The 19,872-nt window shown below is 36.6% G+C and overlaps 1 protein-coding gene across 1 annotated transcript in view; it reads left to right on the top strand.

The window, feature by feature from the left end:
* slc24a3 (solute carrier family 24 member 3) overlaps positions 1 to 19,872 on the top strand; it is a 141,348-nt gene that overhangs the window by 19,635 nt on the left and 101,841 nt on the right. The window contains exon 2 of the mRNA XM_056470525.1: positions 13,932 to 14,072. Within this exon, the coding sequence (XP_056326500.1) occupies positions 13,932 to 14,072 (141 nt within the window). The remainder of the gene's footprint in view (positions 1 to 13,931; positions 14,073 to 19,872) is intronic.

The raw sequence follows: 19,872 nt of genomic DNA, 5'->3' as shown, positions 1-19,872 counted from the left end.
TCTCCGGCTGACAGCAGACTTTAACAGCAGGAGTCACACCGCCAGCAGTCACTAATGAGACTATTAATGGTCTGTCACATCCATAAATGACCCATTACTGATACCCAATCACTGACTTTATATATAACCACCTTACATTCACTCTTGATTGTTTGTTTAATAATTTACCTGATAGTCTGATCATTAGCTACACTGTACGATTATCTGACAAGCTCATTCCTAGTCATCCATAGACTTTTTGCCAAACTGCCATCAAAAATGATGACTTCCAGAGTTTATTTGGAGTCTGTGTGTTGATTCTCTGCTTGAGGCAGTGCTGTTGCTATGACCAGAAGTCTGCATTGTGATATTTTTACCATTCTAGCAGTTCATATGCTTTAATTTTTTTTCTGGTTTCTGATAAATAAACAATATCCTACTTAATAATAATAATAATAATAATAATAATAATAATAATAATAATAATAATAATAATAATAATAATAATAATCATTAATATTAGTAATGTTACTATTAAAGTATGATTTTTTCATTTGATTTCTAACACATGATAAATATTGAATTTCATTTTATAACAATTTTATAACAATAGCCTCATTATTTATTCATTTATTTGTATGATTTATATATGAGATTAGAATTTGTGTTAGCTTTTGTAAGTGATTTTCTGTTTTAGAATAGGGTATGTCATATTCTCAATAATATTTGTAAAGGAAACATAGGCTCTATATGTGCCATTTACATATATTTCAGTTAATATGGAAAGCGAGTGCAAGTTTTTACCAAATCTAATATTGGATTTTATTTTAAATGCGTGTTTGTTAATTCCACCCCATTTAGAGCATCATTATGGCCGTTTTACGTTATAAATAACGTGGTTCAAGCGATGAATCTGCGACAGAGAAACTATGCTTTTATTTTTAGAAACTATGGAAATACTCGTCACTACATCGTTTCTCAAACGATGCATCGTACTATGATAGTTCAGCTGCGAGTAACATCGTTGTTTGGGAAACGCACCCCTGCCTTGTTAACCTAATTAACCTAATTAAGCCTTGAAATGTCACTTTAAGCTGCATAGAAGTGACTTTATATATGTGTATATGTGTATATATATATATATATATATATATATATATATATATATATATATATATATATATATATATATATATATATATATATACTTAGTTGTATATATACACAGCCCCCCTGAATTATTAGCCCCCCTGTTTATTTTTTGCCAATTTCTGTTTAACGGAGAGAAGATTTTTTTCAACACATTTCTAAACATAATAGTTTTAATAACTCATTTCTAATAACTGATTTATTTTATCTTTGCCATGATGACAGTTTGTGCTGAGTTTATGCATGTTTTAAAAAGTATCATTATTTAAAATTATGATAAAAAATTCATAATTGATTAATTAATACAAATTTGACATATACTGTATTGAAGATACCAATATTTCAAAAATTATTAATGCAATTAAATTCAGTTGGTTATTTAATTCAAAACACCACTTTTAGTTTATATTACTTGTATAAACTTTTGTAATATTATTTATTTATTTATTTATTTAATTTCACACTTTGTTTCTCTCTGAAATTTGCTGACTCCCAAGCTGTCCCTTGAGGGCTCGTGTTCCCTTGTGTGAAACCTCTTCCTCTAATCCAAGCAGATGTTTGTCTTCAGTTACGTCACTGATGTGTTTCCACAGAGCCCTAAATTTGACCATAATCCTCGCTTCGGATTTGTTTGTACCTCTCCTCTCTCCCTAACTTTGTTTGACTAGTACTGTCCCATATTCAAGTTTTCACCTAATGAAGATAAACTAGGTAATTACGCTTTTGGCAGAGTGGAAGTATGCAGTGTTATATTTATCCATTCTGACAGTATGGGGTCGGATGTGTAAGGGCAGTCTGAATCTATAGGATAGAATTTCCCGGGTAGTTCCTCTTTGCAACAGCTGCTATCTGGGACAGTCTTCTGTGGGATGGGTCCTCAGGTGATGTGCTGCAGATGTGGCTGGAGAGAGCAATCTATTTTCTCTTTGACAGTGTTTAAAGTATATAGCACAAGCATTTGCAAGCTCTCTTCATAGAAACAACACTGTTTCTGACAGGCTTCATGTGTGATGAAAATCGCTTTTATGCTAAATAGTTTATTTTGATTTCATCTACCCTTAAAACTTAGCATGTGATTTCTGTCCACTAGTGGCAGCAAATGAAATTTACAGTCTGTTGATCAGTCACTGGTGTGTGTTTTGTATAGAGTAACCTGTTTGACCAAAAATTGTTGATAACACTTTAGTTTAGGTCACAATTCAGAGTACTAACAAACCATTAACTAACACTGCTAGCTTAATAAACTACGAATTAACTGTTTATTAATAGTTGGTAAGGTAGAAGTGGTGTTTAGGTTTTGGTTGGATTAGGGATGCAGAGTAAGTTTATGCTTTATAACTACTAAAGAACAGTAATGTCTTAATAATAGGCAGGTTATAAGTAGGCCCACACGGAATCTGCGCATGCAGAAATTCGCAGATTTCTGTAGATTTTCAGAATCAGCCCATGATTGAATCTATGTATTTACATGAGTAAATGTGTGTAAATTTATATTTATTATATATTATATAGTCGTTTGTTCGTTCGTTCGTTCATTCATTTATTCATTTTCTTTTCGGCTTAGTCCCTTTATTAATCTGGGGTCGCCACAGCGTAATGAACCGCCCGTTTTTAAATTCATTTTATTAATTTTATTGTGATATAATAATAGTAATATTAAAATGTTCACATGATTTATTCACAATACCGTTTGAAAAGTAATATTTTCTGTCTTTTAGTAGATAAATGAAATGAGAGACTTGCTTTGTTTACCAATGGACCAGTGGATCTAAGTGGATTTGCATTGTAAACATTAAATAAATGTTAAAAAAGTATTATTTTTTATTTCATATATTAAGTTTTTAGTTATGATACTCCGAAAAATAATTCCGCATAAACCCGCATATTTTTTACAAAGCTTTCCACAGAAATAGCAAAAAATATCTTCAGGTTCTGTCTGGCCCTAGTTATAAGCCAGTAGTTAATAGCATGAATTGTGACCTAAAATAAAGTGTCATCAGTGGCACAAATATTTAACACTTAAATATTATAAAGGGCTACAATAATGGCATTTTTTTTGTAGGGCAAACAAGGTTTGTGTCACTTTTTCCTTGCGTTGCCAAGATCTTTAGACTGATGGAAGAAATTTTGAATTCCACTACAAATCTCATTGGCCAAGGATCAATTGAAAGCTTATTTGAAAGTTCTAAATATATATTTTTTGTAATATCTGTTGTTAAAAACTTCATCTCCTCATCTGCTGTGTATACATACGATGTGCCGCAGTGTTCCGTTTTGGGCCCTGTTTCGTTCACTTAAGTTTTATGCAATGCTTATAATACTTTACAGGGGTGAACATGCAGTATTAAAATATCAAATTTATTTTATTAGTAAAGAACATGTTTGATACATCAGTTTGGCGTTGCACGATACTGGAATTCGGTACAAATCGATACTGACATTTCGAAAACGTCCATTTCTCGTTAACAATTGAGCACTATTGAGCACGTTCTTAAACAGCGCTGATTTGCCATTGGGTTCACGTGTTCAACAAAAATTACTGTGATTACAGAAAGGACTGTAATTGGCCGTGAAGGTAATCTGTTCACCAAACTTACCGCTGTTTACGGAGCGTAAACATAGGTATATGGACACTGGAGCATTTTAAAGCCACTATTCATCAGCGTATCGCTTGTATGTCAGCTTATAGACAAACCAGCTGATTGACGTGACTTTAAAATACTCCAGTGTCCCTGTATCTGTGGTTACACTCAGTAAACAGCTGTGAGTTTGGTGAACTAATGACCTTTAAATGGCAAATCAGTGATGTTTAAAAACGTGCTCAATGGTGCTCAAATGTTAGCTGGAAATGGACATTTTTTTCATTTCTGTATCGATTGGCACCGAATTCCAGTATCGTGACAACCCTACATCAGTTGCAAGCAGTTCAGCAGCCAGCTTTACTGATTCCAACTCCTACAACTGATGGTAATGGTAAAGAAAAACTTAAGAACCTTTGAGGGAGAAAGCGTTAAATAAGGAATAATTGACAATGAGTGTGAATTTGGGTGTGCACCATTTTCTAATAGTTCAACAGAGGGGATTCAGTTATTTTAGGTTTGTTTTGTTCTCTTCATCTTGAACATGCCTTTTTTTGAGGGATTGTGGCATCATTATGGCATTGTTAACAGGTAGACCACTAAATGACACACATCTAACAGAAAAGAAAGCAGAGAAGTATTTTTTTGTGTGTTGTTTCCAATTTTTTGTTACATTTTTTTTTTTAAATCACTGATTTACTACTCCTAACACTACAGATTTATTTTGTGTTAAAATTAAATCTGAAAATATCTTGAGCTTATATCACCAAAAGTTCCTCAAATTTTTTTAAATGAATAAATAAATAAATAATGTCTTTACATCAATGGAATAGGGGGTCTCTTTTGGTCAACGACTCAATTAGGAAACTTGAATTAAGTGGCCCTAAATTAGTGTGTTGATTATAGGTAAATAGGTTTGTTATGTGGCAAATAACTAATGGGGGACTTATGGGATTAATGATTGTTATGTCCTGTGGCTCTCTTTTGGGAATATGCACCAAGAGGCCTTATTATTCATTACTTTAATACTACTGAGAAGTAAATAAGACCCTGTTCCTTAATGATGCTGTCAGTTACAGTATCATATTTAAGTAAATATTTAATGAGCTCTATTGTTGGATGACATGTGCATCCAATGACATCAAGTATTCTAAAGGTATGATACTTTTCCATTAATTTATAGTTTCTTTTGTAATCTGATGCCACTCGGGTCAGCTTAGCATCTTCCTGAAATAGCACTGCAGTAAAAAAGGGTAAAGTTGCGTAATCTGTCTTAGTCATGTTTGTTCTGTGTGAAATCACTTGAACATCAGGACAAGCACCTACGGCTTTTTCTCTGTAGAGTGGGGTCCTATAATGCATCCTTGTCTTTCAGCTGAATTCTTTATGCTACTTTGTTGTAAAGCACTAAGCGTTTAGGGCATGCTTATTTCTAGGGTCTGCTTGGACATTTAACATCATGCTAGAGGCTTTTTGCTTTGACATGCACCGTGTTTTCTTTGTAGATATAACAAAGAGAGATGAAGAACTGGTTATGTAAGACAGTATATTTTGTATTTTATACTAGCGTAGCTTTTTGAAAAAAATTACCATTAAATCTTGCTTGTACATTTACGTGGAAACTTATTTTGTCTTTATATCATTTGATATTTCACTCTATTTGTAATCTGCTTAGTATTTTTTTTTATTTATGTCTAAATATACTCTATATTTCTATATATACAAACACTGGCTACTTTATTAGGTATTCAACTGCTCGTTAACGCAAATTTCTAATCAGCCAATCACATGGCAGCAACTCAATCCATTTAGGCATGTAGACATGGTCAAGAGGATCTGCTGCAGTTCAAACTGAGCGCTAGAATGGGGAAGAAAGGTGATTAAAGTGACTTTGAATGTGGCATGGTTGTTGGTGCTAGACGGACTGGTCTGAGATTTCAGAGACTGCTGATCTACTGAGATTTTCTTGCACAACCATCTCTAGGGTTTACAGAGAATGGTCAGAAAAAGAGAAAATATCCAGTGAGCGGCAGTTCTGTGGGTGCAAATGCCTTGTTGATGCCAGAGGTCAGAGGAGAATGGCCAGACATTTCGAGCTGATAGAAAGGCTCAAATAACCACTCATTACAACGGAGGTATGCAGAAGAGCATCTCTGAATGCACAACATGTCAAACCTTGAAGCGGATGGGCTACAGCAGTAGAAAACCACACCTGGTGCCACTCCTGTCAGATAAGAATTCTACAATTTGCACAGCCTCACCAAAATTGGATAATAGAAGATTGGAAAAATGTTGCCTGGTCTGACGAGTCTCGATTTCTGCTGCGACATTCGGATGGTAGGGTGCGAATTTGGTGTCAACATCATGAAAGCATGGATCCATCCTGCCTTGTATCAATGATTCAGGCTGGTGGTGGTTTAATAGTGTGGGGGATAATTTCTTGGCACACTTTGGGCCCATTAGTACCAACTGAGCCTCATGTCAACGCCATGAAATCATCTCAGACTGGCTTCTTAAACATGAGTTCACTGTACTCAAATGGCCTCCATAGTCACCAGAGCTCAATCCAATAGAGCACCTTTGGGATGTGGTGGAACCTTGTTGAATCTATACAACGAAGGATTAAGGCAATTCTGAAGGCAAAGGGGTGTCCGACCCGGTACTAGTCAGGTGTACCTAATAAACTGCCTCTATATTTTACTGCATAAAGTTTATACACACACACATTGATGCTAAATACTTTTGTTTCACGCAGAAACTTTCTCAAAAAACTATATTTACACTAAATTTTACTTAATATACAGCAGCTTAAATGAAATTCATAACCAAATAACTTAGCTTTGCAGTGTGTGTGCGTGCGTGCGTGCGTGCGTGCGTGCGTGCGTGCGTGCGTGTGTGCGTGCGTGCGTGCGTGCGGGCGTGCGGGCGTGCGTGCGTGTGTGTGTGTAATTAAAATGTTAGGCCTATTTTAACATTAACATTTAACATTTTTAAATTTATGTGATGGCAAAGCTGAGTTATTGGATTATGAATACCATTTGAGCTACTTAATTTTTTGGTATTTTTGTTAAATTAAATGTAGTGTAAATGTATTTTAAGAAAATAAATTTATTTAAAACAAAACTGTATTGCATTAACGTAAAAGCATTTACTGTGACTATATCACGCTGTTTTTCTGTGTGTGCTTCATACCCAGAACTACCTGCTTTTTATTTCAATAACTGCTGCTTCTTAGTTTTTCTATTTATTTTAATTGTGTGCATCTGTGTAACATCTAATGTTGTTAAATGATTATAGCATTATTTAACTGTTATGATTAACCATGACTATTTTTTATATGTGTGTATTTGACATCATCAGTCTTTTACAGAAAAGCTAGTTCTGATTGACGAACTTTGATTCATCGTGTGCTTTCCTTTGTTGTTGTCAGTATATAAATAATTTAAAAAATGTTATCTAATAATCTCAAACGACCCAAAGTTGGATGAAAAGACCTTGATTGTTACGCAATACTCATTTTTATACACCACTAGGACATAATAATCCATCACCAAGCGAGTATTTTCAATCTGAGTGAGCGACGGTCTCTTTAATGGGGTCTCTCACGGAGGTGCCTTGGGCTGTCTGGTGCAGCTGCATGCTGAGACTTTCACATTCATTACTTAGAAATGCCTAAATATGTCTGCAGAGTATCTAAAAAAAAATGTCTGAGAGTTTCTCGCATCCAGTGATGCCCAAATCCACTCTCTTATGACAAAAGCAATGCTCTTTAGTAATGTAAAAGGTTGCACTCCTTTATGTCATGCCCAATTTTTTTTTATTCCCTGCACGTGCACTGATTCTTGTGTTTCCCATGTGCGATTAACCGTGTTCATCTGAGCGTGGTTTCGTCACTGTTCTCCTCTGCGGTTACGTCACATCTCCATAGTAACTTCCTGCCTCCCCTTTAGTGTGCATTCTGGCTCACTGCACAGGTAATGCCGTTTCTGTACAGCGTGTCAGAGAGAAGCACAACATTTCCAATGAAGCTGGCACAATGAGCCGGAGCTTTGCTCACTCTAATCGAGCTGCTACTTTCCTCTCTAACATGCGTTTGAGGATGAAACAGGCATTGTTAATTAATTTGCCACTGCGTTGAGTTTTACTCAGGAGAGTGATGAGAGTGAGAAATAAAGACTGGCGGCAAATGTACTAAACAGTGCAAAAGCAGCACACGCTTCATTCACTAGCTATCAATATGTTCTAAATGTGCTTAATTAGCGTGCTAAATTTGTAACCGTTTCTTTCTCTTCTGCACCATATTCGCACAATTCTGTTAGCTTTCTAAAATTAGCATTGCTATTATTACCCGCAGAAAGTGGGAGGTAAACTGGAATTCATTGAAAAGAGATTCATTTTCGAATGATCGTGGAAGCAGTTGTTAATCAAGTGTTGGTGAAGAGCATACTTTATTTTTAAATGTGCTATTTATCATTACATTTCAGCATTTGGACACATTTGAGTTATCATTTTATTGTAGCATGCCCCTATTAAAGTACATTGCTTATTAAACTAAATGGTTAAAGACTTCATTTTAAAGACTTAACAACTAATTGTTCCTAAATCTCGCCTGAAAACAAAAGGAGACAGAGCTTTCTCAGTCTATGCTCCAAAACTTTGGAACACATTTTCTTTACAAATTAGAGCTTCGTCTATATTAAGGGTGTCAAAAACCCTGTCAAAACCTACCTCTTCTCTTTAGTCTATTGCTATAATTTTTAGGACTCATTGACCATACAGATTCTTTTTATTTTTTTTATTTTATTGAGGCATATATTGTCCTGTCTCTCTAATGGTTTATTATTTTTGCCATGTTTGTGAAGCACTTTGGTCAGCATTCATGTTGTTTTAAGGTGCTATATAAATAAAGTTTACCATGTTCTTGGCCTTATTCCTGATGTTAAAGTGTATTGGGATATCTGTTTTTGAGATTTCAATCTTTAACCATTTAGTTTAATTAGCAATGTACTTAAATAGTGGCATGTTACAGTTTTGTAGCATGCATTTTCAGTGATCCGATCACAAGTGGTTTTTATTAGTATTTTTTATTAGTTTTTATTAGTATTTATTCGATTATTTTTTATTATGTTTTAAAATATTTTTTATATTAGTTCAAATCAAAGATTTAAATTTTAGTTTAAGGTTTAAATGTAGACTACTGTTTAATTATGTTAAAACGGTAAATGCTGTACTAGGATTAGGAACTCATCATAAATAATGGAAATTAAATTATTTATTTTTACTTGCAACACAAAGTACCCAGCAAACAATTTTATGTTTAATAGACGTCTGATAGACATCTAAACGTAGACACCTTCGCTAAAACAAGGCTAAACTTGGGCTGTCACTGAAAATCTAATAGACATCTAAGAATAGCCTAAAACTAGCCAAGTCATCAAATAAACAGATTAGACAGATTTATATGTGTAGTCATTTATTTCTGTTTATTTGATGACTAGTCTAGTTTTGGCTTATTCTTAGACGTCTATTACATTTTCACTGACAGCCCAAATTTAGCCTCGTTTTAGACAAGATGATTATGTTTAGATGTCTATAAGACATCTATTAGGCATCTTTTAAAAACAGAAAATGCCTGCTGGGTAATTATAAGTAATATAGTGAGTTTAATTGATATTTCTGCTTTAATATTCGCTATAGTATTGTAACTATTACTTTACTATTGTTTATTGTAAACGTGTACCAAAAAATTGAGTACTTTCCACAGTATGCAAAACATTCATTCATTCATTTTACTTCGGCTTACTACCTTATTTATCAGGGGTCGCCACAGCGGAATGAACTGCCAGCTATTCCATCATATGTTTTATACAGTGGATACCCTTCTGGCCATAACCCAGTACTGGGAAACACCCATACACTCTCTCATTCACACACACACTCTAGTTTATTCAATTCACCTATAACACATCTTTGGGCTGTTGGGAAAAGCAAAGCACCTGGAGGAAACCCACATGTACACAGAGAGATAACATGCAAACTCCACACAGAAATGCCAACTTACCTAGCCTGGACTCAAACCAGCAACCTTCTTGCTGTGAGGAAACAGTGCTAACCACTGAGCCACCTTGCCACCTATTCAAGCTTGTTTTGTAATGTTAGACTGAAAGATTGGAAAAAAGCCAAAACATACACCCCATATGGGCCTTTCCTCATAAGAAAGTGGTCGAAATAAGACAAATGCCAGTCATAGTTAAGTGTTACGTGTCTCTTGTCTACTTGATATCAGATCAAACTAAATGCATCTTAATACCAGGCATAAATAGTGCCAAAGAGACTTTTGGCTTGAATGATTCTGCATCCTCAGCTACCAAACACTCAAAACTAGCCTGCAAAATCCAGAACTGTGGCGTGAAAATTACATCCGGCATAGATTAACCTAATTTACATAAATTCTTTAGTGAACCTTATGCTAAGACAACAGAGGCACCACATTCAAATAAGCAGCACAATTAATTCTCAGCAACCCAGTACTGGGAAACACCCATACACTCTCTCATTCACACAATCACCCATATACTACGGCCAATTTAGTTCATTCAATTCATCTAGAGCGCATGTCTTTGGACTGTGGAGGAAATGGAAACACCCAGAGGAAACTCACTCAAACACGGCGAGAACATGCAAACTCCAAACAGAAACGCTAACTGACCCAGCTGGGACTCAAACCAGCAACCTTCTTGCTGTGAGGCAACAGTGCTAACCACTGAGCCACCATGCCACCCATTCAAGCTTATTTTGCTTATTTTACACCCACATATGGACCTTCCCTCATAAGAAAGTCATCAAAATAAGACAAATGCCAGTCATAGTTAAGTGTTATGTGTCTCTTGTCTACTTGATATCAGATCAAACTAAATGCACTCTAATACCAGGCGTAAGTAGTGCCAAAGAGCCTTTTGGCTTGAATGATTCTGCATTCTCAGCTACCAAACACTCAAAACTAGCCTGCAAAATCCAGAATTGTGGTGGGAAAATTACATTCAGCATAGATTTTGTGAGCACATTTGCACCGCTACCCAGTTTACATAAATCCTTTAGTGAACCTTATGCTAAGACAACAGAGGCACCACAGTTAAATAAGCGGCACAATTCATTCTCAGTGAAAGGTTTTTGTGCTTTTTCTTGTCTCTCGTGTCCTGGACAGATCGCTGCTGTCTCTTTACAATGAGGAAGACACTAAGGTGTCATATTTTGCCAAAAGTGTCACAACTTCCTTCACTTCACTACATGATTCTTTTGACATCTCAGGGGGCGATGAATTATTAAACAGTTTCTACCAGGAATGACAGTGCCTCTATCCGATATTTATTTATTTTCCTTTTTGTTGATGAAGACAAACTGAAGTTTCCTATCAGCGACAAAAAAGACGAAGAACAGTGTGTTCCGACACTCTCCTTACAACCAGATCCCAGTTCTGTATCACCATTCGCATCACATCACAATGTCAAAATGCGTCACGTCATAATGCACCACGCAGCCCGAAGCTCCATCCTGAGTGCTGTTTTTTTTTTTTTTTGATAAATATAGAGGTTTTATTTATAGCGACTGGAGCAGTAAGTGGGGGCCAGCGTTCTGGAAAGAGTCGCGCTGGAAGACGGTGGAACGGAGTGGCGTAAGGGCAGAGGCGCTTGAGGACAGAGCGACCCAGATGACAGTGCTGCCAGAATAATCACCCCCTCCCAGACCAGACAAGCCCAGACCGTGGCTCTGCTGCGGGAACGTTCGCCGCGTGATGTCACTTTTATTACGGCTCGGCCTCGCTCCCGCACTACAGACGGCCCTCATGAATATTTGCCAGCTGACTTCCGGGCCTCTGTTGCTCACAGTAACACAAATGAGGAGTGGAGCCTGTGAGATTTTAACAGTATGTAACACATATTCCGGCTCACTGTGTCCCTGTGAATGCAGTGCGAATAGGAGATATCACACAGTAAGACTGAGCTGGACTGGTCAAACCTGGCCAAAACAACTTTTACGAAGAGCCCAAGTTAGATCTGTGATGATGAGACTCAGCTGTGTTGATGATATTAGTGTGTGGTAAAAGTTTGCATTTCTTGCTTTGTCATTCAAGTTCCATGCATCTTCAATAGGCATCAGTCATTTTTACCTAATACGTTTTGGCTCCAAGTATCTTTCCAAATGTTTTCTGTTGGTGAGCCAGGAAAGTCTTTATTAAGTAATTGGAGAAACTTGATTTGTTTAAGCAATTTTTGATATAAAAATGTCTCAAAAACAATTTAAACAACTCTGTTTAATGTTCTGGGAAGGTTTTTGATTGCAGAAAAAAACAACCTACAGGCAACGTTTCATTCAATAACATTTATTTCAATAACCTACAGAACATTCTTATTTGGTTCCCCAAAAATATTAAATTGGGAACCAAACAGGAACTTTAAGAGAACGTTCTGTGTAAATGTGTTGTGTATTTGTCCTGTGAAAATTATTTTCAGAACACAAAATAATTCTGACACTTTTCTTTTTTATTCCACCTTCGTTGTTTGTAAATTGTAGGTTTAAGAGTATCCCAGAAAAATGCTTGGTAGCAGAGTCACCGTGGAAATCACTCAGCAATTGCAATATGTTTATTCACTTTTGCAAAGGAACATGTGTAGATCAGCCTTGATCACTTGGTTACTGCTACTAGACTATTATACTTTGTCTATAATAATAATGATAATAATAATAATAATAGCAATAATATCAGTTATTATTATTAATAGTAATAATAATAAACTTTATTTTATAGCGCTTTAAAAAAAGGCATCTCAATGCACTTTACAGAAATATAAAATGTGCAGCAGTAAAGGATACATACAAAGATGAGAGCAAAAATGTAATAATAATAAAAAAATTATTAAAAACACATAAAATAATAATAATAGTAATAGACCTCAAAATCTAATAAAAGCTACCCTAAAAATGTATGTTTTAAGTGATGATTTAAAAATACTCAGGGATTCAGTGTTGGGAATGTCAAAGGGTAAGGATTTCGACAAATTAGGTGCCCTAAATTGACAGGAAGCCAGTGCTGAATTTTTTTAAAAATAGGAGTTATGTGCTCTCTTGCACTGGTCCTAGTCAGAATTCTAGCTGCTGAAATTTGAACTAATTGTAACTTGCTTAGGATAGCTTTTTGGAACTCCAGCCAACAAAGCGTTACAACAGTCAATAAGGGAAATACAAATGTGTTCATTTTTCAGCAACAGAAAAGAGCAGCATGGGACGAAGTTTGGCAATGTTTTCATATTATTTACATTTTATATTCATTTATTTGCTTCAATTCAAAATGTTGGGGTCAGTAAGTTTTTTTTTTCTTCATCATTACGTTTTAAAATGTAATTTATTCAGCATTAAAACAGTATTAAGTTACATGGAAAAATCTTTTTTTCTCTCTATTTAGAAGGCAAAAATTTGATTTTTTTTATCGAAAAAAAAAATGCGTTTTGAAATATCATAAATGCAAAATTGAAGAGCCCATTTTAAAAACAACAAAAAGTTTAACCTAGGGTGTGTTTCTGAAAACCATCGTTAACCAACCAATGTCACAAGTTGTGTTGTTATAAACATAGTTCATTAATTTGGCATTTCCCGAATCCGTCGTTCCAACGAACGACTTTGGCGATTTTAGCGATCTTCATATTGACAGTTACGCTCCCTTCATTGTGCACTTTGAAAACATAAATGCCACTTTGAACACAGCTGTGGCTCATGACAAAAGCTATAGATGACCTACTTAATAATAATAATTATTATTATTAAGAAAGATTTTTTTTCTTAATAAATAGCCTACTGTAAATTATGCCTCCAACCATTAACGATTTTTATGATTTATATATGAGATCAGAATACGTGTTAGCTTAGTGATTTTATGTGGAATATTCTCAATAATATTTGTAAAGGAAACAAATATAGGTCCTGTGTTGCTTACAAATATTTCAGATAATATATAGAAAACGAGTTCATGTTTTTACCAAAACTAATGGATTTCATTAAATGCATGTGCGTGTAAAACAATATGGTTTGCACAAAAAATATGGGGGTTTTTGATATCTCAATGAAGTCTTTACTTGTAGTAAGTGTTTGAAAAATATTCACTATTAATAACTCTGCTTTAGATAAATCTATCTACTATTAAAGGTGCTGCTTTTTCTGTGTTCTCTGCAGGTTATGGAATCTCCAGTCTCTCAGCTGAAGAAAGTATGAAGTGGGGGAGTCGCAGGCTGCTGCAGGACTTCGACATTGACAGCAACTACACTGATGAAGTGCAGCTTGGGCCTAATGCTGACAAAAACTGCACACCGCCTGGTAGGATTTAAAGCAGCACACACACATAAAACCTCAAACAACCCACCAGCTCTTTCAATTCAAGCAAGAAGATGATGTTTTTTTGTTTGTTTGTTTTTTGGGGAACATTACATGACTAATATCACATTTAATGGGGGGAAAAACAACTGAATGTGATTAGGCAAGAAGTCATGCCAAGTTCCACTTCTGAAATAGTTTTTGATGACAGTGTTTCCACATTAGGATGTGTAACAGACTGTTATGAACATCACGTTGAGTGGCATCAAGTGATGCTATCTGAAATGAAATGATCTGACATGCTATGTTTGTTCTCCACTGGTTTGTGAGTCCACAGAGGTTTTAGTATTGTATCAGGACTTTCCTGTCATCAGTAAGTCAGACACTAACTCTTTTGTTGCGTTCTGAGTGAGTAATCTTGCTGACACAGACTTTGCTATTGTTTCTCTTGGGGCTCGCTGCAAGCACATAATGTGTGTTATAGAGACCTATGAACAGTGACCGAGTCAAAGGTTAACAATGACCAAGGTGAACACATTGACCTCAATAAAGAAGCTACATAAAAGTAGTAATGCTCTGAGAAAAGTCACAGTCTAAATAGCACATTTCTAGAAAATAATTGTCAAACTGAACTGTAGAGAGAGAAAAACAGACAAAGAGAAAAGATACATTGTTGATAAAGTCATATTTTATCATTTAATTCAGATATAATGTAAAATACCCTCTTTTACAATAATAAAGAACATTGTGGAAGAAATGCTGTTAATGCTGTATTATACATGCCAGGCCAATAGGTCACAATGTCACTGCACATCTGCACATATACTGTCCTGTAGTACAGTTATTTTAGTTGTCAGGTACTCGTACATGCCTATAGACTGGTATTTTCAAAACCACACTTTATTTTCTGCACGGTTTTGCTGTTTGTCCACATGAAAACAGAGTACTGTGTGACTGAAACCGAAACTTTCTGAAAACTCCAGCCAGGGTGAAGATTTTCTAAATCTCTGGGTACTGTGTGGTCGTGTAGACACTACACCCGTAGTTTTCTCCTTATGAATTCAGCAAGCATGCTGTTTTCTCCTTTCTGATTGGCCAATGTGGCTGGGATCACATTTTATGTGGAAGATGCAAATGAGGTAAATTCCTTCACGTTTGCGGCAAATGCATCACATATTCTGTGTCATTCGCAACGTAGAATGTTAATCTGCCTCTGTTTTTACATTTGCATTGACTTGCATGCAATTTACTTGAGAAAATACTTAATTCCCAGTTTGGTCTGAACGCAGCATAAAAGTGACATTATCACTGTGTTTTTGCGCTTTCTTGACAGAGACTTTTTCAATAACGAAAGCGGGTAAAATGTTTATAAAAATACCCGTAGACATGTGGACATTGCTTGAGACAGTCGGCTCTATTTTTAACAATCTATACGCAAAGTCTTAAGTGCCTGGTGCAAAAGCATTATGCCTAATTCTCTCACTAGCAGCGATTTTGTAGCTAACAGTTGCACTGGGTGGCAACCTGCTGCAAACGCAGGTGTGTAGGTCTACAGCACCGAGAATACAACCGGCTTCTGCAGGAGCTGAGAGAGGATCACGTGAGCTCTACTGGTGCTCCTATTGGCTGTCGCTCAAGAAAGTCGCTCTCCAATTGCATAAAGTTGAAGGATTCTCAATTTTTTTGCGTCGCTCGTCACGCCCACCTGATCGCCATCAGTCGCTGACGCTCTTGTAGATGGAGGTTACAGGAAGTCGCTTATTCCCCGTTGAAATAAACAGTCACTTGTCACTTTGCTGCTGTGAGTCGCTCGTAGTGTGAATGAGGTATTAAGGTTGTGTCCACATCCACTTTTGCTATAGAAAACTTTTGCACTTTTGCTATGGAAAAATACACTCTGCGCCCCGGCGCATGGCCTAACATGGTTGTGCTTCTTCTCTTAATGAGTTATGGCTGTGTTTTGAGCATAATGTGCATTACACCAATCAGAGTCTTATCTCCCATTGTTAGTTGCGTTGCACCATGGCGCATTACCTATTTACATGGCAGACTTTGTAAGAGGAAAAAACTGAATGCTTCACTAGAGAGAATCTGCAGCGCGAATACAAAGAACGAGCCTCCTCCATTCGGCCTCTTTACTTTCTCTTTATTTTACCTTGACTATGTACTCTACTCTTTTACTTTCATGGATAAGGAAACGATGTTGTACGCACTCCACTCTACTAAATTCAGTTTTATTTACTCATTCGTTTTCTTTTCGGCTTAGTCCCTTTATTAATCCGGGCTCGCCACAGCGGAATGAACTGCCAACTTATCCAACACATGTTTTACGCAGCGGATGCCCTTCCAGCGACAACCCATCACTGGGAATTCCAGCCGAGGCTCGAACCAGCGACCTTTCTGCTATGAGGCGAACATGCTACCCACTGTGCCACTGCGTCACCCTAAATTAAGTTTTAATTTCCCATGCGAACGGGGACATATGGTATAGGTGAATTGAATAAGCTAAATTGGCCGTAGTGTATGTGTGTGAATGCAAGAGTGGATGGGTGTTTCCCAGTGTTGGGTTGCGGCTGGAAGGGCGTCTGCTGTGTAAAAACATATGCCGGAAAAGTTGGCGGTTTATTCAGCTGTGGTGACCCCTGATTAATAAAGGAGTCGAAAAAAAATGAATGAATGAATAATAACAAAATGTTAATCCTTTATTTTTTTCATTTGTAAAGATATTTGTGAAAATTGCAACAAATGGCACCAAACTTTTTTACAAATGCATATGGGGTAATTGAACATTATAGCTCACCCCTCTGATAGCTGCCATGACTGAGTTTCAATTACAGTTTGGTTGATGCCTGTACTACTGTAGGTCTGATGTAAACAACACATTACCATCCACTTTTAATTTCAGATTTTTTTCAATCTGTTTAGCATTATTTTTCCTCATTGTTATTCATTGTTTATTTGCATGGATGGTGTAGATTTGCTGCGTAATTTGATGCACTGTGCTGCTTTGTGCTTGATGCTCTTGAACAATGTGAAGAGGCCAATTAGAGCAGGTCTGAGGGAGAGACGAAGCTGAACAAAGGGGTCATCGATACTGTGTGGGCCTATTGATTGAGCGTTTCCCTCTTCTTTCAAAGCTCTCCTCTTTCCCCCCTGCAATGCGTTCACTGTAGTCGTGGATCTACTACTGCACACCAGTTATATCTGATTCCGCTTTCCTTCTCAGTTTGTTTGTTGCTCAGGAAGTTCATGCATATTCATAAAGTCTGACTTCATTTTAGAAATGTCTATACTGTATGAAGAGTTCTGATGCAAAAACCTCTGAAGCCTCTGTGCCATCTGAAGTTTTCTTTTAAAAAGAAAGTTTTCTTCTCAGAGTTATGTGTGCAGCTTCAGTAATTTCACTTTTATGGCAGTGGATAGGTTCTTTTTATTGTCTTTAAAGTGAAATAACTAAACATAAACATGGGAAGCAGAGAACAATGCTAATTTTAGAGGAAATTTTCTGATGGAACATACATGTTTTTGTGTCTGAACTCTTCAAATAGGGTAGCATGGTGGCTCAGTGGTCAGTTGGCATTTCTGTGTGGAGTTTGCATGTGCTCCCCGTGTTCACATGGGTTTCCTCTGAGTGCTCTGATTTCCCCCACAGTTCAAAGACATGCGCTATAGGTGATTTGAATAAACTAAATTGGCCTTAGTGTATGTGTGTAAATGTGAGAGTGTATGGGTGTTTCCCAGTACTGGGTTGCAGCGAAAGGGCATGCACTTTGTAAAACATATGCTGGACAACTTAGCAGTTCATTTCACTGTGGTGACCCCTGATGAATAAAAGGACTAAGCCAAAGTCTTCATATATGCACAATGTAAGAAGACTTAAAAATTAGTTTCCACAGGGTGTCGGCGGGGTCTTAAAAAGTATTAAAAGTTGATAAATCAATTATGAGAAAATTAAGGCCCTTAAAAGGTATTAAAAAGGCTTAATCGCATTTTACAAGGTCTTAAATTTTGTTCAAGTGTTGTTCAAAGTGTCTTACTCCAAAAGAGCATAAATATATTTATTTTCCTCCTAAAATTAACAATGCCGTGCTGGATCCATGTGATTGGTTTGGGCCGGGGCGTGTCCGGCAAAGCTCCTCCGTCTGGGTGATGTCACGTAATTTGCGACAAATGCGAGAAGGTGATGTGACGCTCTCCACATGTAGTGACTGATGCCTGTTGCTGAAAACATCCGCGTAATTTATTCCTTCAAGGTTTAATTCTTCTGAGCTCATCTGAGTTCTGTTGCATGGTTGTGCTCCATTGATTTATTTAACTACAATTGTTTATCATCAGCTGTTTATTAAGTTAAAGGTTTGATACTGATTAGAACTTGAAGTGGCAATGAGGTCTTAAAATATTCTGAGAGGGTCTTTAAAAAGTCTTAAAAAGATATTGAAATTACCTTTACCAAATAGCAGCAATAAAATACAGTAGGGGCTTCTGCTGTAACTTCAGTGTCAGTGAATGACTGTCCAGCAGACACACACAGTGGATTATGCAGAGGCTATGCGTTTTAATTACTCATGCTCGCCTCCCTCATCATAGTATTCTATGGTGACATAGCGCATATGAGATAAATGGCGTCAGTACGTAATAACCGGTTAGTATCTATTACTGAACCGATACCAAATTGTCTGCATCACGGAGCACTGAAGAAACAATTAATTTTGACACCACTATTATACATATATAAATGAATACATATATATATTTCGGAGTCATTATTAATTTGATTATGTCATTCGTAATACTTCATGAGATTTTAATTCATTCTCATTTAGCCCTTGTCTTTTTGTCTTATACTTTTCTTGAAATATTGTGACTTAAAAAAAAACCTTTAAAAAATTCCTATGGAAAAAATTTAGGAAAAAAAATCCAGATCCAGCCCTGTTTAAATGTGAGCAGATTATAATGCAATTTATACAAAATACAAAACAATCAATTCTTTAAAATATGTAGTGTACATTGCTAAAAAAACTGTAAAAACAAAGAAAAAAGCCATTGTTTTGTTTCCAGTGCAATGAAAGAATCCCAATATTTTAAACGTGACTCGAGTGTGTACATATTTTTGGACCACTGTATGTCATAAATACTGATATTTTATACGTCCTGGCAAGACTTTTATATTTTATATGTAGTTAAAGTAGGAAAAGAGGGTGTTTTCGGCTTGAGGGAAGCACTTAATCTGCAGTGCACACTGAGGAATGTCAAGTCTTTTGGAAAGAGATATAGAGCAAAACTTAAGATTTGACATCGGTCCAGAAATAAAACATTGGAGGAGGTTGTTTTCCTCGGACAGCTATTGTATTTACAGTGAGCTCAGTGTGTAACAGCCTGGTTCTGCTGTTATGAGGTGTAAAGGGAGCAGCATTGCGTCCTGCTTTTGTTTGTGTGTGTGTTTTTTTTTTCTTCTGTGGGCGGATTTGGGTGAATGTTTCCAAGTGGGGTCCTGGTGTTTTAGGAGGCTGTGTTCTTTGCCAAGCATCTCCTTGATCTCGCCGTTTAAAGAGTGAGCTGTGCTCTTAAGCTTTCGCTCGTGTCCAGATGCCCCGCTTCCCCCACCCGTCTCCAACACCAGCCTGGCGCCTTGGCACAGGTTGAGGGTTTCCTTACTCTGCTGTTCAAAACTATTTGTCTTTTACTCCAGCTGGAGAATGAACACATTACACCAGAGGATCCGTCTTGCTCATGTGCTGTTATTCAAAACCTGGTTTGTACTGCACACACAAAGATGTTGGGAATGTTTACTGTGTTTAAATGC

This window comes from Danio aesculapii, chromosome 13 (genome assembly GCF_903798145.1).
Source record: "Danio aesculapii chromosome 13, fDanAes4.1, whole genome shotgun sequence".
Lineage (NCBI taxonomy): Eukaryota > Metazoa > Chordata > Actinopteri > Cypriniformes > Danionidae > Danio > Danio aesculapii.
The sequence above is the reverse complement of the archived record's forward strand: the minus strand, read 5'-3'. Positions and strand labels throughout refer to the sequence as shown.